Source organism: Heterocephalus glaber, unplaced genomic scaffold, assembly GCF_053883595.1.
Source record: "Heterocephalus glaber isolate CG9 unplaced genomic scaffold, H.glaber_assembly_v1.0 deba00001532, whole genome shotgun sequence".
In the NCBI taxonomy this organism is placed as follows: Eukaryota; Metazoa; Chordata; class Mammalia; order Rodentia; family Bathyergidae; genus Heterocephalus; species Heterocephalus glaber.
The window spans coordinates 26,409,742-26,432,057 of record NW_028258330.1 but is presented as its reverse complement, the minus strand read 5'-3'; the positions used below and the strand labels follow the sequence as shown (position 1 = coordinate 26,432,057).

General features: G+C 39.0%; 1 protein-coding gene across 3 annotated transcripts in view; it reads left to right on the top strand.

Annotated features, from left to right (window-relative positions):
- The window catches only part of Uqcc1 (ubiquinol-cytochrome c reductase complex assembly factor 1), a 102,812-nt gene that overhangs the window by 41,013 nt on the left and 39,483 nt on the right, over window positions 1–22,316 (top strand). For all 3 annotated transcript variants that reach the window (XM_004867875.4, XM_004867872.4, XM_087188943.1), the window contains one exon: window positions 9,452–9,560. In XM_004867875.4, coding sequence (XP_004867932.1) covers window positions 9,452–9,560 — 109 coding nt within the window. The remainder of the gene's footprint in view (window positions 1–9,451; window positions 9,561–22,316) is intronic.

Sequence of the window (22,316 nt, the reverse complement as noted above, 5' to 3'; positions counted from 1 at the left end):
GAAACCAGGTGGAGATAGCCATGTACATAGCCCCGGGAAAGGGTCATTGTGCCAGCTCCTAAATAAATGAACCATTCATTAGCACACTGTTGGGGCTTGAGTATAGCCATGTAGGCTCAGCTTTCCTGGCCTCAGCCAGTGACAGAAAAGGGAAACAAACTTCGTGAAAGTCCCCTTTTGGATTCCTTCATAGCAGCCAGTGTGACAGACTTGCCCAGGTGCCCACTAGTCTTCATTGAGTTCAAAATCAGATCCCCTAGAAGCAGCTTATAAACTACTACGTGGGCAAAACCAGGCCAAAACACAACTGGCATTGTCAGAGACCCAAACAGAGCCAGTGAGACAGGATGTTTGAATTGCCAATAGGTGGCAGGAGGTCAAAATTGGGAATAACAAGAATTCTTCCCTTGCAAATTGAGACCAAGAGGAGGAAGTTGTGGCTAGGAAACATTCCTGTTTCTTTTGATACTGTTGTCTTCCCACTTGTCTTATTTAGCAGGAAGAGGCTCTTGGTGCTGTGTTGTCACTGAATGGAGGAAATAGAATAAGAGACACTATGGTTTGGGGGAAGACTGGAAGCTCAGGCTTCATTCCAGCTCCTCTCTTCACTGTGCAGCTTTGTTACTTAAGGTCCTTGGTTTTCTTTTCTGTGAAATGGGGACAAGTTATGATGGATAAATTATTATGTAGCTTGAAGGAGATAATGAGTACAAATGCATCAAGTCTTACATTAGAGGACTTAATAAATTGTAGCACTCATTTAACAACGTAGAGTCCATACCTTTATCCCTTTGCTATTTGAGACTCCTAGTCAGTGAGTTTTTCTTTTTTTGTCTCCTGTATCTGTACTTGCCTTTTAGAGAGATTAGGGAGCTGTTAGACAAGGCTTGAACATTCTTTTTTTCTTTATTAGCTGGGTTATTTGCCTTCCTTATATGTAAAAGAGATCAGTATTATTTATGAGCCATTGGAATCACTGAGAGACGGGGATAATACTGTGACGCTTAAAACCTCAATAATAAATTGTGGGTTTAAGAACATCATCAAACTTGGGAGAAGCAGTTGAAAATGTTCCTAAGCAGAGAATAGTTTATGCACAGAATTAAATCTATATTCAGAGTAGGTGCTTAGTAAATACTTATTAGATGAATGATTAAATTAATTACTTAACATAAGAATCTTTTAAATATTTATTTTGCATACTTAAGGGTAGTTTTTATGTTTTAGCATGGAGCTTCTCCCCCCAAAAGCCTTGAAATTATGAACTTGAATCAGTGACAAAGTATGACTTGAACTAAACATTTATCAGAAGCATTTATGATGAGGAATGCAATATATGCATGTGAATTTAGTGTAAAGTAGAACCCTTCTGTTCTTTTGTTTAAACTTAATACTGTCAGTCGTGGACTAGCTTACTCATGACTCAAACTTCATTATTGTATGGTCAAAGTGTGACAAGCTTTGGCTTTGTTTTGCAGTGGGTACTGAGGTCATCAAGTTTTGGTTTAGGTTAACCACTTGAATTGATTTTATTCATTCTCCTTTCACCTTCCTACATCCCTTAACCTTTCTTAGATGGTTCAGGCTGTCCTATAACTCTTAACTACTTTGCCACACTGTTGTTTTTGAGCTGCACTGGGTAGATTTACCTTATCCTGTTGAATCTCAGTTGCTCAACTGGGTGTGTGTGTGTGTGTGTGTGTGTGTGTGTGTTAAAGAAAAATTTAGTTTTGTCCTTTCCCGATAGACTGCCAGCAGTTACTTTTTGCTGTTATAGATATGTTTGCCTCAGATTAGCCTACATTTTCTAATGTGATGTTAATTTTGTGACTTAAATTATCCTTGTAAAGATTAAATGAAAATAGGATAAATGCATTTGGAGGGTTTGTTTTGAGCATTTCAGTTTTAAAAATTTTTTTATTACTACATACTTTGCAGTACCTAATGATTATATTCATTGTGGGCAGCTGGTACATGTATATAACACATCTTAATTCTTTTTAAGCTCTCTACTCCTCCAAATCTCTTGGTTGGCCTAAGCATTAAAGGAGGCATACAAATATGACTGTGGGATCAGATTTATAGGTGAATCCCTATATATATATATATATATATATATATATATATATATATATATATATATATATAGGGATTCACCTAGGGCCTCACACTGAGCTATATTCCTAGCCCTTTTAATTTATTTTATTTTTACTTTGAGACAGGATCTTGCTAAGTTGCCTGGGTTAGCTTTGAACTTGCAGTCCTCCTGCCTTAGCCACCCAGTAACTAGGATTAAAAGCACACCATCGTGCCTGGCTTTTTGGCCTAGTTACTCTGCAAAGACTCGGTTTTCTCAGCTATGAAATGAGGTGATAGGGAATACCATGTGCCTCGCACACAATTATGTTAGCTGTTAATGATAGCTTGTGTTCATTTTTCCTGTTTAAGATTTTTTTTTTCCCTTTCTTAGTCATTTTTAGAATAGAGAAAATTTCCAGATAAGCTGAATTCAGTCTAGATCAGGTGTTACTCTAAAAATGGTTAAATAAATCAGTACAAGTCTCTCATCTCTGGTATCCAAAAAAGATATTATTGGGACACCTATTGTTGTCTGTGGGTGAAACACAGAATTGGAGTTGAGCATTCTTCACTTCTGTCCTTTTTGTGGTATATAAAGTGTTTTATCAGTGTAAAGAAAGTCTGTATAAAATGCTGTCATGGTGAATAAAAAGGAAAAGAAGCTACTATTTATGTAAAATGAATATGTGTGAATTTGTACCTATGTAGATTATATGTGGAAGGATTCCTCAGAAACTAGCGAGTTTCTTAGAGAGAGGAATTGGTTGGCTAGGGGATAAAGGTAGAAAGGAGACTTAACTTTTATTACCATGTACATGTATTACCTATTTAAAACAGTTACTAAATAGGGAAAAGAGTAGACTGAATGTGGTAAGTAAACTTCAATCAAGGTCAGGTGGTCTAGGAATTGGCCTTCAGCTGCTTGTCTGGACATCCAGGAAGCTGACTGCCTAAGATATGGGCAAGCTTTCAGCTCTGCCTCTCCTTAGAAGAGGTGAAAACAAAAGATCTTCACAACAGGATTATTCTTTTTTTGTTTCTGTTTTATATGTTTTATTTATTTTTATTTTTTTTAAATTCTTTTATTGGTACATTGTAGGTATACCACACAATTACATTTCTCATTGGGAATTGTACCTTTACATAATGCATCTTGGTTCTTATTTTTTCCCCATTACTAGCCCTCCCTTCACCCCCTCCACCCTTCCCTATTTACAAAGACTTTATTTCCATTTTTTCCATTTCTCATCATTTGTCTTTTCCCTTCTTTCCTGTCCCCTGCCCCCCCCCACTACCCCTACCCCTTTGGACCTTTTCTTCCTATTTTGCATTATCGATTATTCATTCTAATCATTGGTACATTTTAGGTATACAATATAATTTCATTCATCATTGGAAATTTGCACCTTTACATAATCTCTCTTGGTTCTTATTTTTCACCCTTGCCCAGCCCTCCCTTCAACCCCTCCATTCCTCCCTATTTACAAAGATTTTGTTCCTAGTTTTCCATTTTCTCATATTAATCCTATTCCCTTCTATCCTTTCCCCTAGCCCTCCCACTTCTTTCCCCTTTGCCCCTTTTCTTCCTATTTCACATTACCTATTATACATTTAGTCCTTATTTACCCTTTCAGTTAACTATCTAGAAAATTAGATTCACAAATTTAGGGCAAAAATTAGTTGAACCTGGGCATGGTGGTACATCCCTGAAATCCTAGCACTCTGGGAAGTCGGGGCAGGAGATTGAAAGTTCCAACTTAGCCTGGGCAATTTAGCAACATAGCGAGATCTGAAAGACAGGAAGGAAGGAGGGAGGGAGGAAGGGAGGGAGGGAGGAAGGAAGGAAGAAAGGAAGGAAGGAGTTGACCTTTTCACTAGGTGAATATAGTGCTGGTGATTTGATAGCCTTGAGGATCAGAATCTTATTTTCGTAGTAGAACTCATGGGAATCTTTAGTACACTTGCTGTTGATAGGAAAACTGATTCTTGGTTTAGGTTTATAACTTTAGCTAAATGTGATAAAATTTGCTGTAGAACCTTAATTTTGAAAGTACTTTGCATCAACACGTATCCATTGAACTAATTTGGTGCAGTATTTTAGGAGCAATTTGAATTTTCCCTCCTTTCATTTATAAGGTTCAATTCTTACTTTCTAGACTGTTAATATTAGCAAATTATGAGAAAAGAAAAAAAATGGAAACGAAATCTATGTAAATAGAGAAGGGTGAAGGGGGTGAAGGGCGCACAGGTAATGGGAAAAAAAATAAGAACCAAGATACATCATGTACAGGTACAAGCACCCAATGATAAATGTAAACATATTGTATACCTAAAATGTACCAATAAAACAATAAAGAAAATAATATTAGCAAATTTAGGTTCAGGTTATTACAAACTTTGCAGATTGTGTATCTCAAAAGGCAGTACAATTTTTAGTTTGTATTTCTGGACCAGACAGTTTTGATTATCATAGTTCTACTCACCAAAGTGGTCATTTTCCAGTCCTGATGATATTAATATTTAATTACAGGATTGAGGGTGTAAAGAAAGGGCTGCCTTTTCAGAAACTCATCTGTTCTGAATGCTGAGGTGCTGATCTTGTCTCATCTCTGCCTCCCTGTGGCTCACCATTGTCTTCTTAGTCCATGTTTTTCTTAGTGTGACATTTCAAAGCCCTTTGTTACTTTTCTGGCTTCATTTTGCATCTATATCCTACCCTCCCACAAATCTAGGTATTCACTGTTCCCTTAATATGTGCTGATCTCTTTCCTATCCTGTCTTTGCTTTTAATGTTCTACCTGCTGGAAAGTCCCCTTACCTTTCGTCTCTATGTGTCCAACTTCAGCTCATCCTTCCAAGCCCCAAGTATAATGTTTCCATGAAACCTTCTCTGATCTTCTCAGCCAGAAGTAGTCCTCAAACTCTATTGCACTTTTCTCTTGGGATACTTAATGTGTTCTCTTTTAAAGCTTTTTTTGTTTTTGGTACTGGGGATCGAACTGGGGTCCTTGCGCTTGCACAGCAGGTGGCGAAACCACTGAGCTAAATTCTCGGCCCTTTTACAGCTTTTTGTATGTGGTGAATTTAACCTCCTCTGGGAGATAAACTGCTCCTTTAAGGCTGGATTCATGTATTAGGGATCACTCTGCACATGCACACATCTAACTATATAGCTTCACACAGTAGTAGGAGTTTAATTTATGTTCATTGGGTGAATTGCCCATCCCTTTTTGAGAGTGACTTCATTTTGTGTTATCTTTGTAACCCAGATAACCCTGAGTTATCTGTAAGAGCTGTAGAACAAGTTGTGCTATGAAACTAAAAACACCTCACCCTATGTTGATATAGTTAGAAAGTTTATGGTCTGAAAAAATCTGTGCCTTTTAAACCTCAGAGGGCAAGTGTATTAACAAACTACAGAATTTTGAAATAAATGAATTCCATTACCTCACTATTACTGTAGATGAATTGGACTCTGATGACACTTCAGCATCAAAACACAGTGTCTTTTCAGGTGAGAGACTGATGAATGATTTGATTAACTTAGAAAAGTCTTACGAAAACAAACTGCTGACCTTTCTCATTTTGTTTCTGCCTTAGACTGTGCCCTATATCAGTGATGGCAAACCCATGGTACACATGCCACAGTAGGCTGTTTGTATCATTGAAAGCCATCACTGCCCTGTATCATATAAAGTAGCCCAACCTTTCTGCATAGCCTGCTTCATTGTTGTATCAAAGTGCTATTTCTTAGGCTCTGACTGGTTCAAAGGTAACAAATTGAGAATCACATTAACGAATCCCACCAGAGATCAGGTAGTCAGCCTTATGTCAGATGGCTGCACTCCCATTAGACATTCTCCTGTAAAGTAACAGGCAAGCTCTCTACTTTTTGAGGTCATCCATTCCGTCATTCATAACCTCAGACACACCCCTGTTAGAAAGTTTTTGTTTTTGTTGTTCAGTGTTGAGTAAATCTTTCTCCTTCTATGGCATTCCCTCTGGTTTTTATTTTAACTCTGATAAATTAGCTAAGCACTTTTATACAGTTGTCTATGTTCTGGTCTTTCATTTCTTCCCCTTCTCTCCTTTTTTTAAAAAATTTAAGTTTATTGGTAGAATTTAGATACATATAATGATCACATTCATTGTACGAAATTTGTACTTGAACATGATATATCTTAATTCTTTTTTTCCCATTCCCCTCCCATCTGTGTTTTTTAAATTTTCTTGTCAATTGACTCATAAAAATCACATGTTAGGCTGGGGATTTAGCTCAGTGGCACCACACCTGCCTCACAAGTGCAAGGTCCTGAGTTCAATTCCTGGTACAAAAAAAAATTACACATACTTATGGGATGTAATGTGATACTTTGATAAAAGTTTATATTGTGTAATGATCAAATTAGTAATTAGCATATCTCACTTTTGGCATGAGAACATTGAAACTCCTCTCTTCCAGCTGTTTTGAAATATATACATTATTATTATTATTATTTTTGGTACCAGAGTTTGAACTCGGGATCTTGCACTCACGAGGCAGGAGGTGGAACCACTGAGCTAAATCCCCGGCTACGTTATTATTAATTCTAGTCACCCTACTATGTAGAACACCAACATTTATTCCTTCTACCTAATTGTAATCTGTTGTCTCTTAAAATATAATCTCCAAGGGCTGGGGATTTAGCTCAGTGGTTCTGCTGCCTGCCTCGCAAGCCCAAGGTCCCAAGTTCGATCCCCAGTACCAAAAAAAAAAAAAAATATATATATATATATATATATATATATATATATATATATATATATATGTAATGTCTAAAACTATGGTCAGTAGGTTCTGTTCTAAGTATATTCTGATCTGTGCTGAATAGAAGTCTCACTTTGCATATGGAGGGTATATTTCCATTGCTGTATCTAAAATCATGTTACTTTTTTTGGCACCACCACTATTCTCTTGAATCCCATTGAACATGTACTGTTTAAGTCTTTTCTTGAAGTAAATCTTTTTCACACATAGGTAGGTATCACTTAGCTGTCCTTTATCTCTACAGTTGTTCTTTTAGACCCAAGTGTAAGACCTTAAGTTTATCCATGTTGAGATTCCTCTTGTTGGATTCAACCCATTAAAACTGCCTTGTTGAAATATTGTTGTCATGTTTGGGTCATTTAGCATATTTGTTTCCCTCCCTAGCTTGTTGTTATCTGCCAATTGATAAGTATGTTTTCTTTCCTCCATCTTAGTCCTTATAGAGCTGTTGAAGCAGGCAAAGCTGAAATTGTTCCATTGTATCATGGTATTCCTAGTGTGTGTGTGTGTGTGTGTGTGTGTGTATATATATATATATATGTATATATATATATACATTTTTTTTTTTTTGGTACCGGGGATCGAACTGGGGTCCTTGCGCTTGTGAGGCAGGTGGCAGAACCACTGAGCTAAATCCCCGGCCCCCTAATATATTTTTAATGTGCAGGATCAGTTGTGTGTGGAGGTAGATTGTTTAGCTGAATATTCCATAATTATACCAGAAATTGTCTTTTACATGAGTAGTCTAGTATAGCTATTTAATAGCTAATGAAAGATAATAGAAATCAGATGGTTATAAGAATGAGATTAAGAGCTTGAAAAGTTGGTGCTTATGTTCTTATATGTAATTAAATATATTAATTAATAAATCATAATAATTGTTATATTTTTATATGAGGTCCTAAACAGAGAGCCCTCTAGGCTGATTAGAGGCAATATGCTACAGAGTAAAAGGTCCCAAAGTTGGCCTCATATTTACTCAGTTATATATTCCAAATATCTACTGAGTGCTGCTGTACTTACATATAATGTAAGTACATACAATGTTGAAAAACTCAGACTTGATCTTTGTCTTCTATGGAGTTTACATTTAGTTGGAGAAATAATTTGATAATTATAAAAATGTAATTAAAGTACTTTCTGTGATACTTTTCAGATAAGTGTTACCCAAAAGAAGTATAGTATAAAATTTTCAGCTAGGCCTTGGTGGTTCGTCCCTGTAATCCTAGCACTCGGGAGGCTAAGGCAGGAGATTCACTGTGCGTGAGTCTGAGGCCAGCTTGGACTACATAGTGAGTTCAGGGTCAGCCTGAGCTACGTAGGGAGATCCTGTCTCAAAAAACCAGAAAAATAAAAATTCCTAGTAGCTCCATTTAGCTCTTTAACAACTCAAAAGTAAAAAGAAAGAAATGAAATTAATTTCATAATTTTATTTAACTCATTAGATCTGAAATATTATTTCAGCACTTTGCAGTATAAAAATGAGATATTTTATATTTTTTTCTTGAAGTATAGGACCCTTGACTTACAAACTCGATTGGTTCCCGAGGAATGGTTGTAACTCAAGTTGGGTGTAAATTAATACAACTGAGATCTGGATGTTTACCTGGGTACATGCTATAGACAACAAGAGGCAAATGAATCTTCCATTAACCTAATTAGCCCAAGTTGATCGTATGTCAAGCCAGTTGTAACTTGAGGGTCCACTGTAAATCTTTGAAATCTTGGGACTAGCTCAATAGTGCTCAATAGTCACAGGTAATAGTGGTTACTATTTGGACAGCATAGTCTGCACTCAGCTTTACAGACTACTCTGTGGTATTGAGCAAATTATTTTCCTTCTTTAAAACTTTTATTTTGCTGGCATAGTGGCTCACACCTGTAATCCCAGCACTTGGAAGGCTGAGGAAGGAAGATCATGAGTTCGAGGCCAGCCTGGGCAACATATTTAGTTCAAGATTGACCTGGACTACATAGTGAGACCCTGTCACAAAAAACTAAAAAAGGAAGGAAGGATTGATTCTAACTTGCTTTTCTTCTAACAGCTAAATGTGGTTCCTTCCACATATGAGGGGGAGTGGAGCCTTGTGAGGTGCTCTAAATTCTATCTTGCTAGGTGCAGTAGTGCATGCCTGTAATTCCAGCACTTCGGAAAACTGAGGCAGGAAGGATCACAAGTTCAAGTCTCACCTGGGTAATTTAGTGAGACTGTTCCTTAAAATAAAATACAAAGACCAGTGATGTCTGCTACAGTACGACATAATGTACAGTATGTACATTACTGCAAAGGCTCTGGGGTCAATAAAAACTGCAAAAAACCTCAAAAAAAACACAAAACCCATCTTTATCTGGGTATGCTAACATGGACAATTCATCAAACTAACACTTAAGATTGATGAGATTTACAGTGCATGTTCTACTTCAGTAAAAGTTTTTTTCTTTTAAATAAATAAAGTCACTTCCGGTTTTTCAATTCAGTGCCCTTTGCTGAAATCATTCCTTCATGAAAATATATGGTGTGAAAAATACAAACAGCCAGTAACTCTTCGTCTTCTTCTCACCCAGGATGTGTCTAGTCCGAATGAAGCAGGAAGGCCGGAGTGGGAAATATATGTGTCGTATCATGGTTCATTTTATGTGGGAGGATGTTCAGCATCGTGGCCGAGTCTTGGGGGTAAGTGCTTGCTATCAGATTTTTTTTTTTTTGAGACAGGGTCTTGCTCTGTACTTCAGGTTGATCTTGAACTCACTATGTGGCCCAGGCTGGCTTCCAACTCACAATGATCCTCTTGCCCCTCCTGCCTCAGCCTCCGGAATGCTGGGATTGTAGGTGTGTACCACCACATCCAACTTGCTATCAGATTCTTGACCTGAACAACTGAAAAAAAACTGCTTGACTTGAGTTTGGGGTTTTTCTGTTTTAGAGTACCCTTGTCTTTGAATTTCTGTGAAATGCTGCCTGATGTCAAGGGGCAATTCAGCTGTAGTCACTTTTTCTACCTCTGTGGAGAGTGACATGCCACAGATACTTTATGTGTTTTTACACATTATTGTAGTTTGTCAGTGTGGGGATATACTGTGTGCAGAGATGGTAGTGGGGGGGGGATGGATTTGGTAAATGGAGGGAATCAAATATTAATCCAGTTTAAGGATTAACTTAGCTGTAATTTAGTACATGAGTCTTCCTTAAGTTCTGATGGAAAGATCCTGGTATTGGGCCTATACCGTCCTCAGGCTCCTTGATCACTAGAAAACTTTGGCAAAATACCCACTGAAAATGTACATTTAACAGCCTGAGAAAGGAGAATACTCATATGTCACATGGAATATGATGACAGTAGAAAAATGAAATCAAAACATTGGAAGTAGGTTATATAAACAATAATCGTTTTTGTGTATTTTGAGTGCCTAGCCCATGTTTTAGTAGCTTGTAGTTCCTTGTTTCTCATTTTGTTGCCTCCTGGCTTGCAAGCATCCAAAGTAGAACCATCTAGATCACAAAGTTGGTTAATTTGGTTTTTTTCATTACAGAGCAAAATTCTTCTGTAGACAGAGAAGTAAACAAAGTTTATGAATGTATTATAAAAGTCACATATCAGAGAATAAAAACCAAACATTGAAAAGCATTTAATGTAAAAAGTGTCATTCGTAGTCTTAACTCCTAGAAGTAACCATTGTTTGTAACTGATATATATCTTTCTGATGTTTTCTATACAAATATATAAATGTGTATTCTTGAAAACATGCTTATGCTATTCACACTATTCTGAATCTTGCTTTTTTTCTCTTACTATATAGATCAGACATGTTTTCTTTTCTTTTTCTTTTTTTTTTTTTTTGGGTACCAGGGATCGAACTTGGGTCCTTGTGCTTGCAAGGCAAGCGGCGGAACCACTGAGCTAAATCCCCGGCCAATCAGACATGTTTTAACATTATAAATTTCTTTTTGTTTTAGTTTGATTCCTGAATTGATGCTTTTAAATTGCTTATGGAAAGTAGCTTTATTGCCAGTATTCAGAACCCTTAGGAAATGACTACTTCTCAGAAGCATCTTTCAGGTGTAGCTAGCTTTTGGCTTTTGAGTCTGTTACAGGATCCTACCCCTTCGATATATTGGGGATGAGAAGTTTCTGTGTAATTGGCCCAGCTGCCAGTTCTTTGGCATTGGCTTGTACTTTTTTTTTTAAAGACCCTTAGGCAATCTTAGTATACCAGGAGGAACAACTGATTAGCACAATTATGTCACCTTGGCTAAATAGTACAGTCAACAGTAACAGTAGCATCAAATAGAGCCTAGAAAATGACATTGTACCCCTTAATATGGCTTTTTTACCCTTAGGGGAGAAGATTTGAAATGGGTTAAGGGTAAAAAATAGAAGAGGAGAAGAGGTCAGAAGCAAAGCTGGAGGACAAACTTTAGGAAATTGGTGAAGAAGACAGGTGGGAAAGAGTAAAGAAAAAAAAAACAAGAACAGAACAACAACTAGAAACTGTGTTCAGATAATCAAGAAAAAACCAAACCAAACAAAACAAGAATTAGGAGGAAAAACAAAAGAAAAAAGATAAACCCCAAAATGTTCAATTCAAGATGTGTCTGTGCTGTCAATGTGGGCAAACAGAGTCCAGAGCCAATTTGATTAATCCCAGCAAGCTAGCTGCAGCTTCACAGTAGGGTAGTGGATAATCCCAGCCAGCCTGCCCCTTTAGTTCCTCTGAAGTTCAGGACCTTTCTGGCTATGAGGCTGGAACCGGATTCTTTGAGCCTACAACAGTCTGTGTCTCCTGCCAGCTTGAACTCTGCTCCCTGACCTCCTGCTGACTTGAACTCAGCACCTGCCCTGAGGCACCGGAAGCCACTAGATGGAGTCTGCCCACAGCTGTTCCGAGTTCCAAGCTCAGTTGGCCCCTCTCCAAGATGGCTACCAGCCAATCACCCTCTCCTGGGTGAGGTTTGAATCTGGATAACTCACCAGCCGATGCAATCTGGTTCATCCACTGGTCCATTTCACTGGTGCATTTCTCTGCAGAGGCCTCTAGGGTGGTCAGTAGACATTGTGCGTCCACAGTTTTGGCCTGCGGTTCCCTCATGGAGAGTCCAGGCTCTGAGAGAGAGTGCTGCTTGGTACCTCCCTCCTCTTCGTTAAAGTCTCTCTCTTCACTGGGTCCTGGGAAACACCCCCTACCCCTATTCCAGTGTAAGGACACCAAATCTCAGAGAAGCTTTTTCTCTGCTGCTCACCACTCCGCCATCTTCCCCTTAACATTACAAATATTTTAAAAACTCAAAATATTTTAACTAAAGTTGAAATCTCTTTAATCTCAATTCTGGGCATTTTCTCCTCCCCCAAAATAATTACTGTTTCCATTTTGGTATATATCTTTCACAAATCTGCTAGATTATGTATAGAAAATAGGTAGTATTGGGTTCTGTGTGTATTTTACTATACACAGTGTCATTCTTTATCTGCTCACGTGCAACTTCCTTTTCATTCAACATCTTGCTGAACAGAAATTCTTCAATCATGTTTTACTTTTATTATGATTTTCACACCTATGTATTGGCTGTTGTTATTGGTCACTTTATAAGCAAAGTTACAGTCTTTGAAAGTACATCACTAAGGTGATGGTTGCCTTTGGGAACCTGGGTTGAGGGTTTTTTCAGATTCTCATGTCTTTGAATGAACTGTGTGTAAAGGAAGCACAATGGACCCGGGCTTGGCTTTAAGTATCTTCATTGACATTCACATGCCATTCTTTGGGGCAATAGACTATTGGTATTTCTATTCATTCTGGAAAAATGATAACATATAAAGTTTTAGCTGTTGTCGTCATCATCATCATCATCATCATCATCACCATCATTACCACCACCACCACCATCATTATCCATTTTGGAGTCAGTATTGAACTCTTTTAATTTACTCTTTGGTTTGTTTTTTCTTTGTTTTTGTTTTTGTTTTCTTTGTACCGGGGATCAGCTCAAGACCTTGCACTTGCGAGGCAGGCATGTTGCCACTGAGCTAAATCCCCGGCCCCATTTTTAATTTTTCTTACTGTCCTGCCTGGTGTGTCTGCCTTAGCTACCCAGAGTGAGATCAGCAGCCCTTAAGTTGTTCATGCGGCTGGGTGTTCCATATACCCTCAGTACTTACAACCCAATTCTGTGGCAGCATACAGTGGACACAGGGTGGTGTTGGCATTGTCAAATCATCCCATTTTATGATGACCAGTGATACCCTTTGGCCAGCCAAAGGCTTGGCTGACTGCCAGGCAGTTAATGCAGCAGGTCTTCTATTAGTGAGCCTGTTTTTCTTATCACTGTTTACTAAACTCTGCTGGAAGGTGGGCCACTGAGCTATGTGGGCCACAGCTGTCTCATCCTAAATAGATTAATTAGCCATAAATTTCTGGCTCCTAGACCACAGGAATCTTTTAATTGTCCTTCTCCCCCACTTCATGAATTTCCTTCTAGACCTCCATATACCTCTGCATCCCAACATTCAACACTTTGGGCCTTCTCCTGTGTTATTTGTATGTATGTCCCTTCTACTTAACTGGAAGCTTTATATAAGGAGGAAATTGTCTTACAGTGTTTTTTACTTATGTGGCAAACAATAAATAAGTGCTTGTCAAGTGGGTACATAAATTGAACTTCAGCCTCTGAAATTCTTTTTTTTTTTGGTACTGGGGATCGAACTTGGGACCTTGTGCTTTCGAGGCAGGTGGCTGAACCACTGAGCTAAATCCTCGGCCCTTCTGAAATTCTTTTTAAAAGCTAGTTTATTTATCAAATAAATCATACCTGATTAGTTTGTGGTCAAAATATATATCAGTGCAGCACTTTAGGAATTACTCTTTCTCCCTCCCTCCATTTTATCTTCTTTTTTTTGAGGGGGGTACTGGGGATCGAACTCAAGACTGTGTGCGTACGAGGCAGGCGTGGTGCCACTGAGCTACATTCCAGGCCCTTTTTTTCTATTTGGATTGTTTTAGATAGGGTGCTGCACTACATGGAAGTATTTTAAATCACTGTTTCTCAGATTTTAATATGCCTAAGGTTTACCTGAGGATTTTGTTCAGATTCTTCTTCAGTAGGCTTCAGGGATGGGAACAGTAGCTTCAGTTCTAAAAAGTTTCCAGGTGATACCAGTGTTTCTAGTGGCACAGAGGAAGGGGCAGACTCTCTTCTCCAGCCTATCATTGAACTACACAGCCAGCCGCAACTACATTTGAATAGCAAGGTTTTAGGTCATTCCCCTAGTATAGGATCCCAGTTTGCTCTCATGAAGAGAAATGCCCAGGATCTGTTTAGCTACAAAGACTATAAATAAAGATGATGAATAGGGCCGGGGATTTAGCTCAGTGGTTTGGCTGCCTGCTTTGCAAGATGATGACTTTAAATTAATAGAGATTTAGAAGAGTTAGAGAATTACTGTTATTTTTCTGTTATAATTGACTTGATCCTCCCTTTCAACCTCATAGTATAAACAGATAGTATATAGGTATATTAACCATTTTTTTTTTTTGGTACCAGGGATTGAACTCAGGATCTTGCACTTGCAAGGCAGGCACAGTGCCACTGAGCTAAATCCCTGGCCCTATTAACCACTTGTAAGTTGTGTGTGTGTATAGAGAGGGATCTTAGTCTTCTGTGAGTGTGCAACCTGAAAAAAATGGGACATGTAGCTGGAGAAAAATAGCAGGCAGTGTGGAGCAGTTTTTTTTATTAAAACAAAACAAACAAAGGTGGTGTAGGGGGCCTAAGTACATGATTTCCCAAGTTTCTTTTCAGCAACGAAAACCTATGATTTGAAGGTGGTAATTTGCAAATCTGTCTCTGTGTTATTTGGCATCCCAGGTACACCTTTTTAAGAAAATGCATATAAAAAGTAAAATTTATGAAACCAATCAATGCAGTGGTGATTTTTCTTATGCCTGAGAGTTCTTATAGGCCATTACTTTGAGTGGATTGGTGAGGGGAAGATGAAAAACCAAGACTGCCACTCTGGAATTGATGATAAATCACATTTGAATCAAGAATGCCTTTGGAGTTAGAATTCCAGTCACAAATTACTTTGATATGAGCGTTCTAGTCTCCTGTAGATGGGGAAAGTTTCATTTTATGAAAGTTCGCTTTTTATCAGCTTTTTAGGAGTCCAGCTATTGTGAGAAATGGGGCAGACTCATATATCATCAGTTAAGCTGGTACAAAAAGCAAGTGTTAAATTTGAGGTTACAAAATTCACATCAATAATTTAGAGGGTTCTGACTTTAAAAAATATTATTTGGGATTTAAATCTATAAAGTAGCTGTGGAAATAAAGTTCGTTATATCACCTCATCTGGTCTTGTTTTATTTCATTAACTGGTTCTTAAAAAACCTTTGTGAGCTGAGTTGCAGCTGAAGAGGTTGGAGACCATTTTTCCTTGGGCCCTTGCCGCACTCCTGAGTGTTGGTAAGAGTAAGAACTAAGACTTGACACAGCTGTAAAAACAGACAGCGCCTTTGGCCTCAGCACTTTCTCCTGGTGCAGGCCGATTTCAGATGTAAATTTCACTCTATGCCTCTCCTACTAATGAAGTAAGTTTCTTTTGCTGGGTTTGTAGCCAGGTGTGTCCAGTCTTGTGGCTAACTGGGTGCTTTACTTAATTTTTCCATTTGTGACATTTCAACCAAACTTAAAAAACAAACATAAAAATTAGCTCAAGGCAGTGGCTCAAAGTGTTAATGGTAACCTTAGGCTGGCTGAGCGACTTCCTCTCAGTTCAGCTCTGCCAGACATCTCCACCTTGTGGCTTACAATGAGCAGGTTTATGCTTTCCAAGCTTTGGAGACAGAGGTGGGAAGGGGTGGGGATGGCTGTAGTTAAGAAATTGCCATCCATCCTTATCAGTGGTACCTGGCACACTTGGTGCCTCAGCAAGACTTCAGGTGATTTCTTGATAGTATTCCAGAATAAGAATCGACCTCCTGTCACCTCCTAGTCATCTGCTCTCTGTTCAAGAGCTGCTTGATGGGATGGTGCAGAGGGAAGAGGTGGTAGGGCTGTGGGCCCAAATGGACTCCTTTGTGAACTGCTTTGCTTTTCAGAACTTTTTTTTTTTTTTTTTTGCATTGCAAGGTCCTCTGTGATCACATGCCAGACTACCTCTCCAAACTCATTTCCTCTCATGCTTGAACCTTAAATATGTGAAATCTTCTAGCACGTGTGCCTGACACTTAGTAGGCACTAGGTGAACATCACATTCCATCCTTGTTCCACATACCTTTCCCTCCAGCCAAGGTGAAGGCCTTGTTATTCCTGGCTTCCGTCTTTCCTCATTTGGTGCATACAGTTCGATTGCCCTAACACTTCAGCCCCAGAGCCCTCATCGAACTGGAAGCCAGTCCCAGTTTCCCCAGGTGGAAGTACTAGAACTTATACCCTTCTTTGGGTCCTTTACTCTTTCTGTTTTATATAATGATTGTTTGGTATGTTGACTGTCTTCCAGGTGAATTCCTGGAGGGCAGAATCCCATGTATCCTTTATATTTTCCAAAGTGCCTGTAATTGCCCCTTGGCTGAATAGGTGTCCAATAAATATCTAAAGAATGAAAGGAGACAGTTCTAGGGGCTCAGAATAAGTATTGGAAAAAATGGAACAGGGAGATGGTTTTTTTAAATTCTAGGATATTTGTTTACTGTGTTGGTTTTAAATGTTGGAAGAAGGGGGCCGGGGATTTAGCTCAGTGGTTCCACCACCTGCCCCCCAAGCACAAGGACCTGAGTTCAATCCCCGGTACCAAAAAAAAAAAAAAGAAGATATATAAATATTGGAAGAAAAAGACATGAGAAATCATTTCCTCTACCGTCAGTTTTTATGCTTTCTCATTTTCTAGTGGGATTTTATTAAAAAACAACAATTTATACATAAGAATATTTTATATTTCTAAACAAGAAGGCTTTAAATCTTAGCAGAGTTGTTTGGAAATTTTCTTCCAAGCCTCGGAAATTTCCCTTCCATCTCCTTCCCCCATTAAAATCTTCAAACAGGGTTAGGAATATAGCTCAGTGGTAGAGCACTTGCCTGGCATGTGTAGGTCCTGAGTTCTATCCCCACCACCATCAAAACAAAAGCAAAAAACTATTTTACCATGAGGTCAAAATTTTGCTATGCTTTGCATCTCAGGTCAGACCTGAAACTCAGTGTTAAGAATACAGTTTTTGTGGTCATAGATATGAATGGTGTAAATGTAAATAAAGAACAGTCCCTTGGGCTGGAGGCCATGAAAATAAGAATATGTGTTTGTTCTCAAATATCAGTAGTTCTTTTGAAAGTGCTTAAATGGCCTGAGCTGTTGGAGTGGATACTGTTACTAGGCGAGAGAAGGCTAACTTCTTAGAAGGCAGAGTAATTCCATTTTGAGATTGGCTCATGAATTTAAACAGAGTCCAACTGAAGATGTACTTCTAGTGGAGGCATTCCTTTTTCTCTACAAGTTTCCTACCTTTAAGCACTAGGAAATGACAAGAGAACACAGAGTCGGTGTTCAGGCAATTTTCCAATGGACCAGGTGCCTAGGTCTGTACAGCCAGGACACTAGTCTGGTGGCTCAATTGCCTTCTTCTGGGTGCCTCACTGGACTCACTGCATTTTGGGAGGTGTCTCTGAAAGAGAAGTGATAAACTTTTTGCATTTGAAATGAATTGTAGCATGAAACCCTCCATGCACTTGATCATTTATCTCATGACTGTTTTTACCTTCCGTGATAGACTTGAGTTTCCTGAGGTCTAATTTGTCTTTGTATTCCTATTGTACCTGAAATGGAGCTTTGCACATAATAGACCATCAGTATTTCTTTCTTCCTTTTTTTTTTATCCAGTTCTAGGAACCGAACTCAGGACCTTGTGCTTGCCAGGCAGGCGAGGTGCCACTGAGCTACATCCCCGGTCCACATCAGTATTTCTTGACGGAATGAGTAAAAGTGAATTTGATTCCCATCTGTTATCTTTAGTTGACCTAAAATAGTAGAAAGACTGTGAGCTGATTCCATTTTTCAAAGCCCTGGCTGCCTCAGGACATACTTGCTGTCCTGTCTTTCCATAATATTTGTCCTTAAGTACTCCTCCTACCCAGTGCTCCAGTTCAGCTGATCCTTTCAGAACTGGTGACCTCTTCAACCCCTCCATTTCTTTTGCCTCTAGTGTCTCTGGCTGCCCTGTTCCATTTGACACCTTTTGTTCCACAGGCACAGTGAAACGTATAGCTGGATCCACAAGGGAAAGGACACAGCCAAAGCTATTTTCCAACTTACCTTTCAGAGGTAGCTATTGCTTCACTCAGCAGGCAAGAGACAAATAGCTCCATGAAACTCTTCTTCCTATCTTAATTCTGATATCATCAGTCCAGGCCCCAGAAGCTGGAATTCCTAGAGCCATTCTCTACCTTTCCTTCATCTATATCCAGTGTATCTTCAAGGTTTTTCCTCACTTCTGTTCCATTGCCTTTTTTTTTTTTTTTCTGATTCTCCATTAAGTTTATTGGTACAGTTTAGGTATACAATACAGTTACATTCATCATTGGGAGCTTGTACCTTTACATGATGTATCTTGGTTCTTATTTTTCCCCATTCCCCTGCCCTCCCTTCACCCCCTCCACCCTTCCCTATTTACAAAGACTTTTGTAAAAATGTTTCCATTTTTTCCTTTCCCTTATTTCCTTTCCTATATCCCCCCACTTCCCCTACCCCTTTAGACATTTTCTTCCTATTTCACATTATCAATTATACATTTTGATCCTTATTTGCACTTTTAGTTTCTCACACCAGAGAAATTATTTGGTGTTTACACATGCATGTGTGTCCTATTTATTTCACTTAAGAGTATGGCCTCAATGTGCATCCATTTACCTGTAAATGTCTCTAGTTTCTCATTCTTTATGGCTGAGTAGTACTCCATTTTATAAAAAAAACCCACATCTTTATCCAGTCTCCAGGTGATGGGCAATTGGGCTGTTTCCAAGCTTTAGCTATTGCAAACTGTGCTGCTGTAAACATGGATGCACATATATTGCTGTGGTATGATTCTTTTAGTTCTTTTGGATAGATACCTAGCAGAGGAATGGCTGGGTCAAATGGGACCTCTAATCCTAGTTTGTTGTTTTTGGTATGGGGGATTGAATTTGGGACCTTGCCCTTGGGAGGCAGGTGGCAGAACCACTGAGCTAAATCCCTGGCCCAATCTTAGTTTTTTGAGGTATCTCCGTATTGATTTCCACAGTGGCTGCACCAGTCTGCACTCCTACCAACAATGGAGAAGGGTTCCTTTCTCCCCACACCCCCACCAACATTTGTTATTGGTTGATTTCATGATAGCAGCCATTCTTTCTAGTGTGAGGTGGAATCTCAGTGTTGTTTTCATCTGCATTTCTCAAATGACTAGTGATGTTGAACATTTTTTCATATGTTTATTTGCTGCTTTTACTTCTTTGAGAAATGTCTGTTCATTTCAGATGCCAATTTTTGAATTGGGCCTTTAAATTTGGGGGATCTGATTTTTTAAAGTTCTTTGTATATTCTCCATAGTAGTCTTTTGTCTGAGAAGCAGCTGCTAAAAATTTTTTCCCACATTGTAGGTTGTCTCTTAGCTCTGTTGGTTTCTCTTGCAGTGCAGAAGCTTTTTAATAAGATGAGAGCCCAGTTGTTGATTCTTTGTGCTAGTTCCCATGCTACTGAGGTTTTGTTCATAAAGTCTTTTCCTATGCCAATGTCTTCAAGAGTTCTACCTAACTTATCTTCCAGCAAGTTTAGTGTTTCTGTCTTAATATTTACATCTCTAATCCCCTTCAATTTTAGTTTAGTGCATGGTGAAGGATAGAGATAGTTTTGTTTGTTTGTTTGGTTGGGGTTTTTTTGTATCGGGATCAAACTCGGGACCTTTCACTTGCAAGACAGGCAGTGGAACCACTGAGCTAAATCCCTGGCCTGATAGGGAGGGGTCTAGTTTTAATCTTTGGCAGGTTGAAATCCAGTTTTTCCAACACCATTTATTAAAGAGGCTGTCTTTCCTCCAGTGAGGATGGTTGGCTCCTTTGTCAAAGATGAGGTAGCTGAGCATGTCTGTAGTTGTTTCTGTATCTTCTAATCTATTTTTTTTTTCTTTTTTCTTGAAACAGGGTCTTGCTTAGTTGTCCCAAACTGGACTTGAATTTATCCTCCTGCCTCAGCCTCTTGGAGTGCTTGGGACTACAGGCAGGCACCACCATTCCTGGTGGCCTTAGAGATTCTTTATCTTTAAAGATTCTTTATCTCTAAAGGGATTCTCAATCTATGGAAAGATCTTGCAAGTATGTGCATTTTGAAATATTCCTCCCAGAAGACCTGCTGGCACATGTCTGGTCCCACTGTTATTTCTATGGTAAAGAAGTGGAGGCCTAGAGAAGCTCATTGTTTTGCCCCAGGACATACACCTAGAAAACAGAAGGAGGACTACAATTAGGGCATGCGAATTCCAGGTCCTCCAAGATTTCATCTCAAAATTCAACCTTCTGTTCTGTTACCAAGGACCAAGAGGACAGCTTTTCTTGTGTCTGGAGGCCTTCCATTTCTGAAGTCTGGTCCCAGTGAAGGGAGGCGCCCCCTTATTGGGAATTTCTAATCTAATATGCAGAGGTTTCCTACTCAACAGGACTAATACAGATTAAGAGGAGATGGGGCTGGGGATTTAGCTCAGTGGTTCCAGCGCCTGTCTCATAAGCACAAGGTCCCGAGTTCAATCCCTGGTACCAAAAAAAAAAGGGAGAAAAAGGACAGATGAGAATGCTAACAATGTTCTGAATTTGTTTCTTTTTCCAGCATTTAAAGTCTGAATGTCTCCACATCATCTGAATTTGCCTTTGTTGGTTTTACAATTACTTTTCAGAAACTTCTTGGTTGTGTTTTTTTAAGAGTAGAGGAACACCAAGACTGAATACTGGCATGAGGGGCTGGGCCAGGAGACTAACAAAGGCAGCATTATACAGTGCACAGCAAAGCCAATAAATGAATTCAGGAGACACCTAGATGTGTTTCTAGAGAAGGGCGTGAGGGGGAGGGGTCTGGTGGAAAGTCAGAAAGGTGGGATTAAGATAAAATGGGGCCAGTGTGTTGGATAGGGCATAGCCTCTTCCTGTTCCTACCATTGCTTCACATTTCTCATTCTACTTAGTTTAAAAGTTAAAACTAGTCTTTACTATGTACCCCATAGTAACCTTTCTATCCCTCCCACTCTTACTTAGGAAAAAAAGTCATAAGGCTATTCTTACATGGTATAGCAGTGTTTGTTACTTTCATGCTACATCTGTTGGATGTTTCTGGAGAATCTTAGACTTAAAACTGGAAAGAAACCTCGGAATAATGGTCTAGAGAGTCTAAAATTTTGGTCCCCAAACCAGCAGCTTCAGTATCATTTGGGAATTTATTAAGAATGCAAGTTACAGGGCCAGGGATTTAGCTCAGTGGCATCGCGCCTGCCTCTTAAGTGCAAGGTCCTGAGTTAGATCCCCAGTACCAAAAAAAAAAAAAAAAAAAAAAATGCACGTTCCAGGGTCGCACCCTGGATCTGCTGAATCAGAAACTTTGGAGGTGAGCCTCAACTGTTTTTGTAAGAGACTTTTCAGTTTGAGAACCACGCCTCATAGTCTGACTTTATCTTTTAACTGATGGAGAAACTAGGAGAGCTGAGTATAATTATGTTAGAAACCCACAGATGAGAAGACTCACTTCTTCTGATTGTCAGTTCTTACAGCTCTCTTTATAAGAGGAACAGGGTGTGGACATGCACTACAGTATGTGGAAGTTGAGAATGTCAGCTTAATACAGAACAGAGCTCCCTGTAGTATCAGCTGACGTTTATTGAGTCTTTTGTCTTTGTCATGCACTTTACAAGCACTATCTGAACTTTATATTTTACAACAATCTTACCTGTGAGATAGTGTATCTGTCCCCATTTTACAAGTGAAGAAATTAAGACCCAGAGGTTAGTATATTAATTTCCTGAATAGCTGTAACAAACTTATTGGCTTAAAACAACAGAAATTTATTCTTTCATAATTCTGGAGCCAAAGATCAGTTTTACTGGGCCAAATTAGGTGTTGGCAGGGGTGTACTCCTGGAGCGAATCTGTTCGTTCCTCCTTCCAGTTTATGGTGGCTGCTGACATTCCTTGACTTGTGGCTGCATCACTGCAATTTCTTGTCTCCATGGTTTCCTCTTCTGTCTTGGTCACATCTTCCTCTACCTCTTTCTCTCCTAAGAATATATATGATGGAATTTATGGCCCACTTAGAAAATTAAAGCTAATCTCTCCATCTCAAGAGTCTTTAATCAAAGCTGCAAAGTCCTTTTTTGCCATATAAAAGTAATATTTACAGATTCCAGGAATTAGGATGTGGATATCTTTTGGGAACCATTAT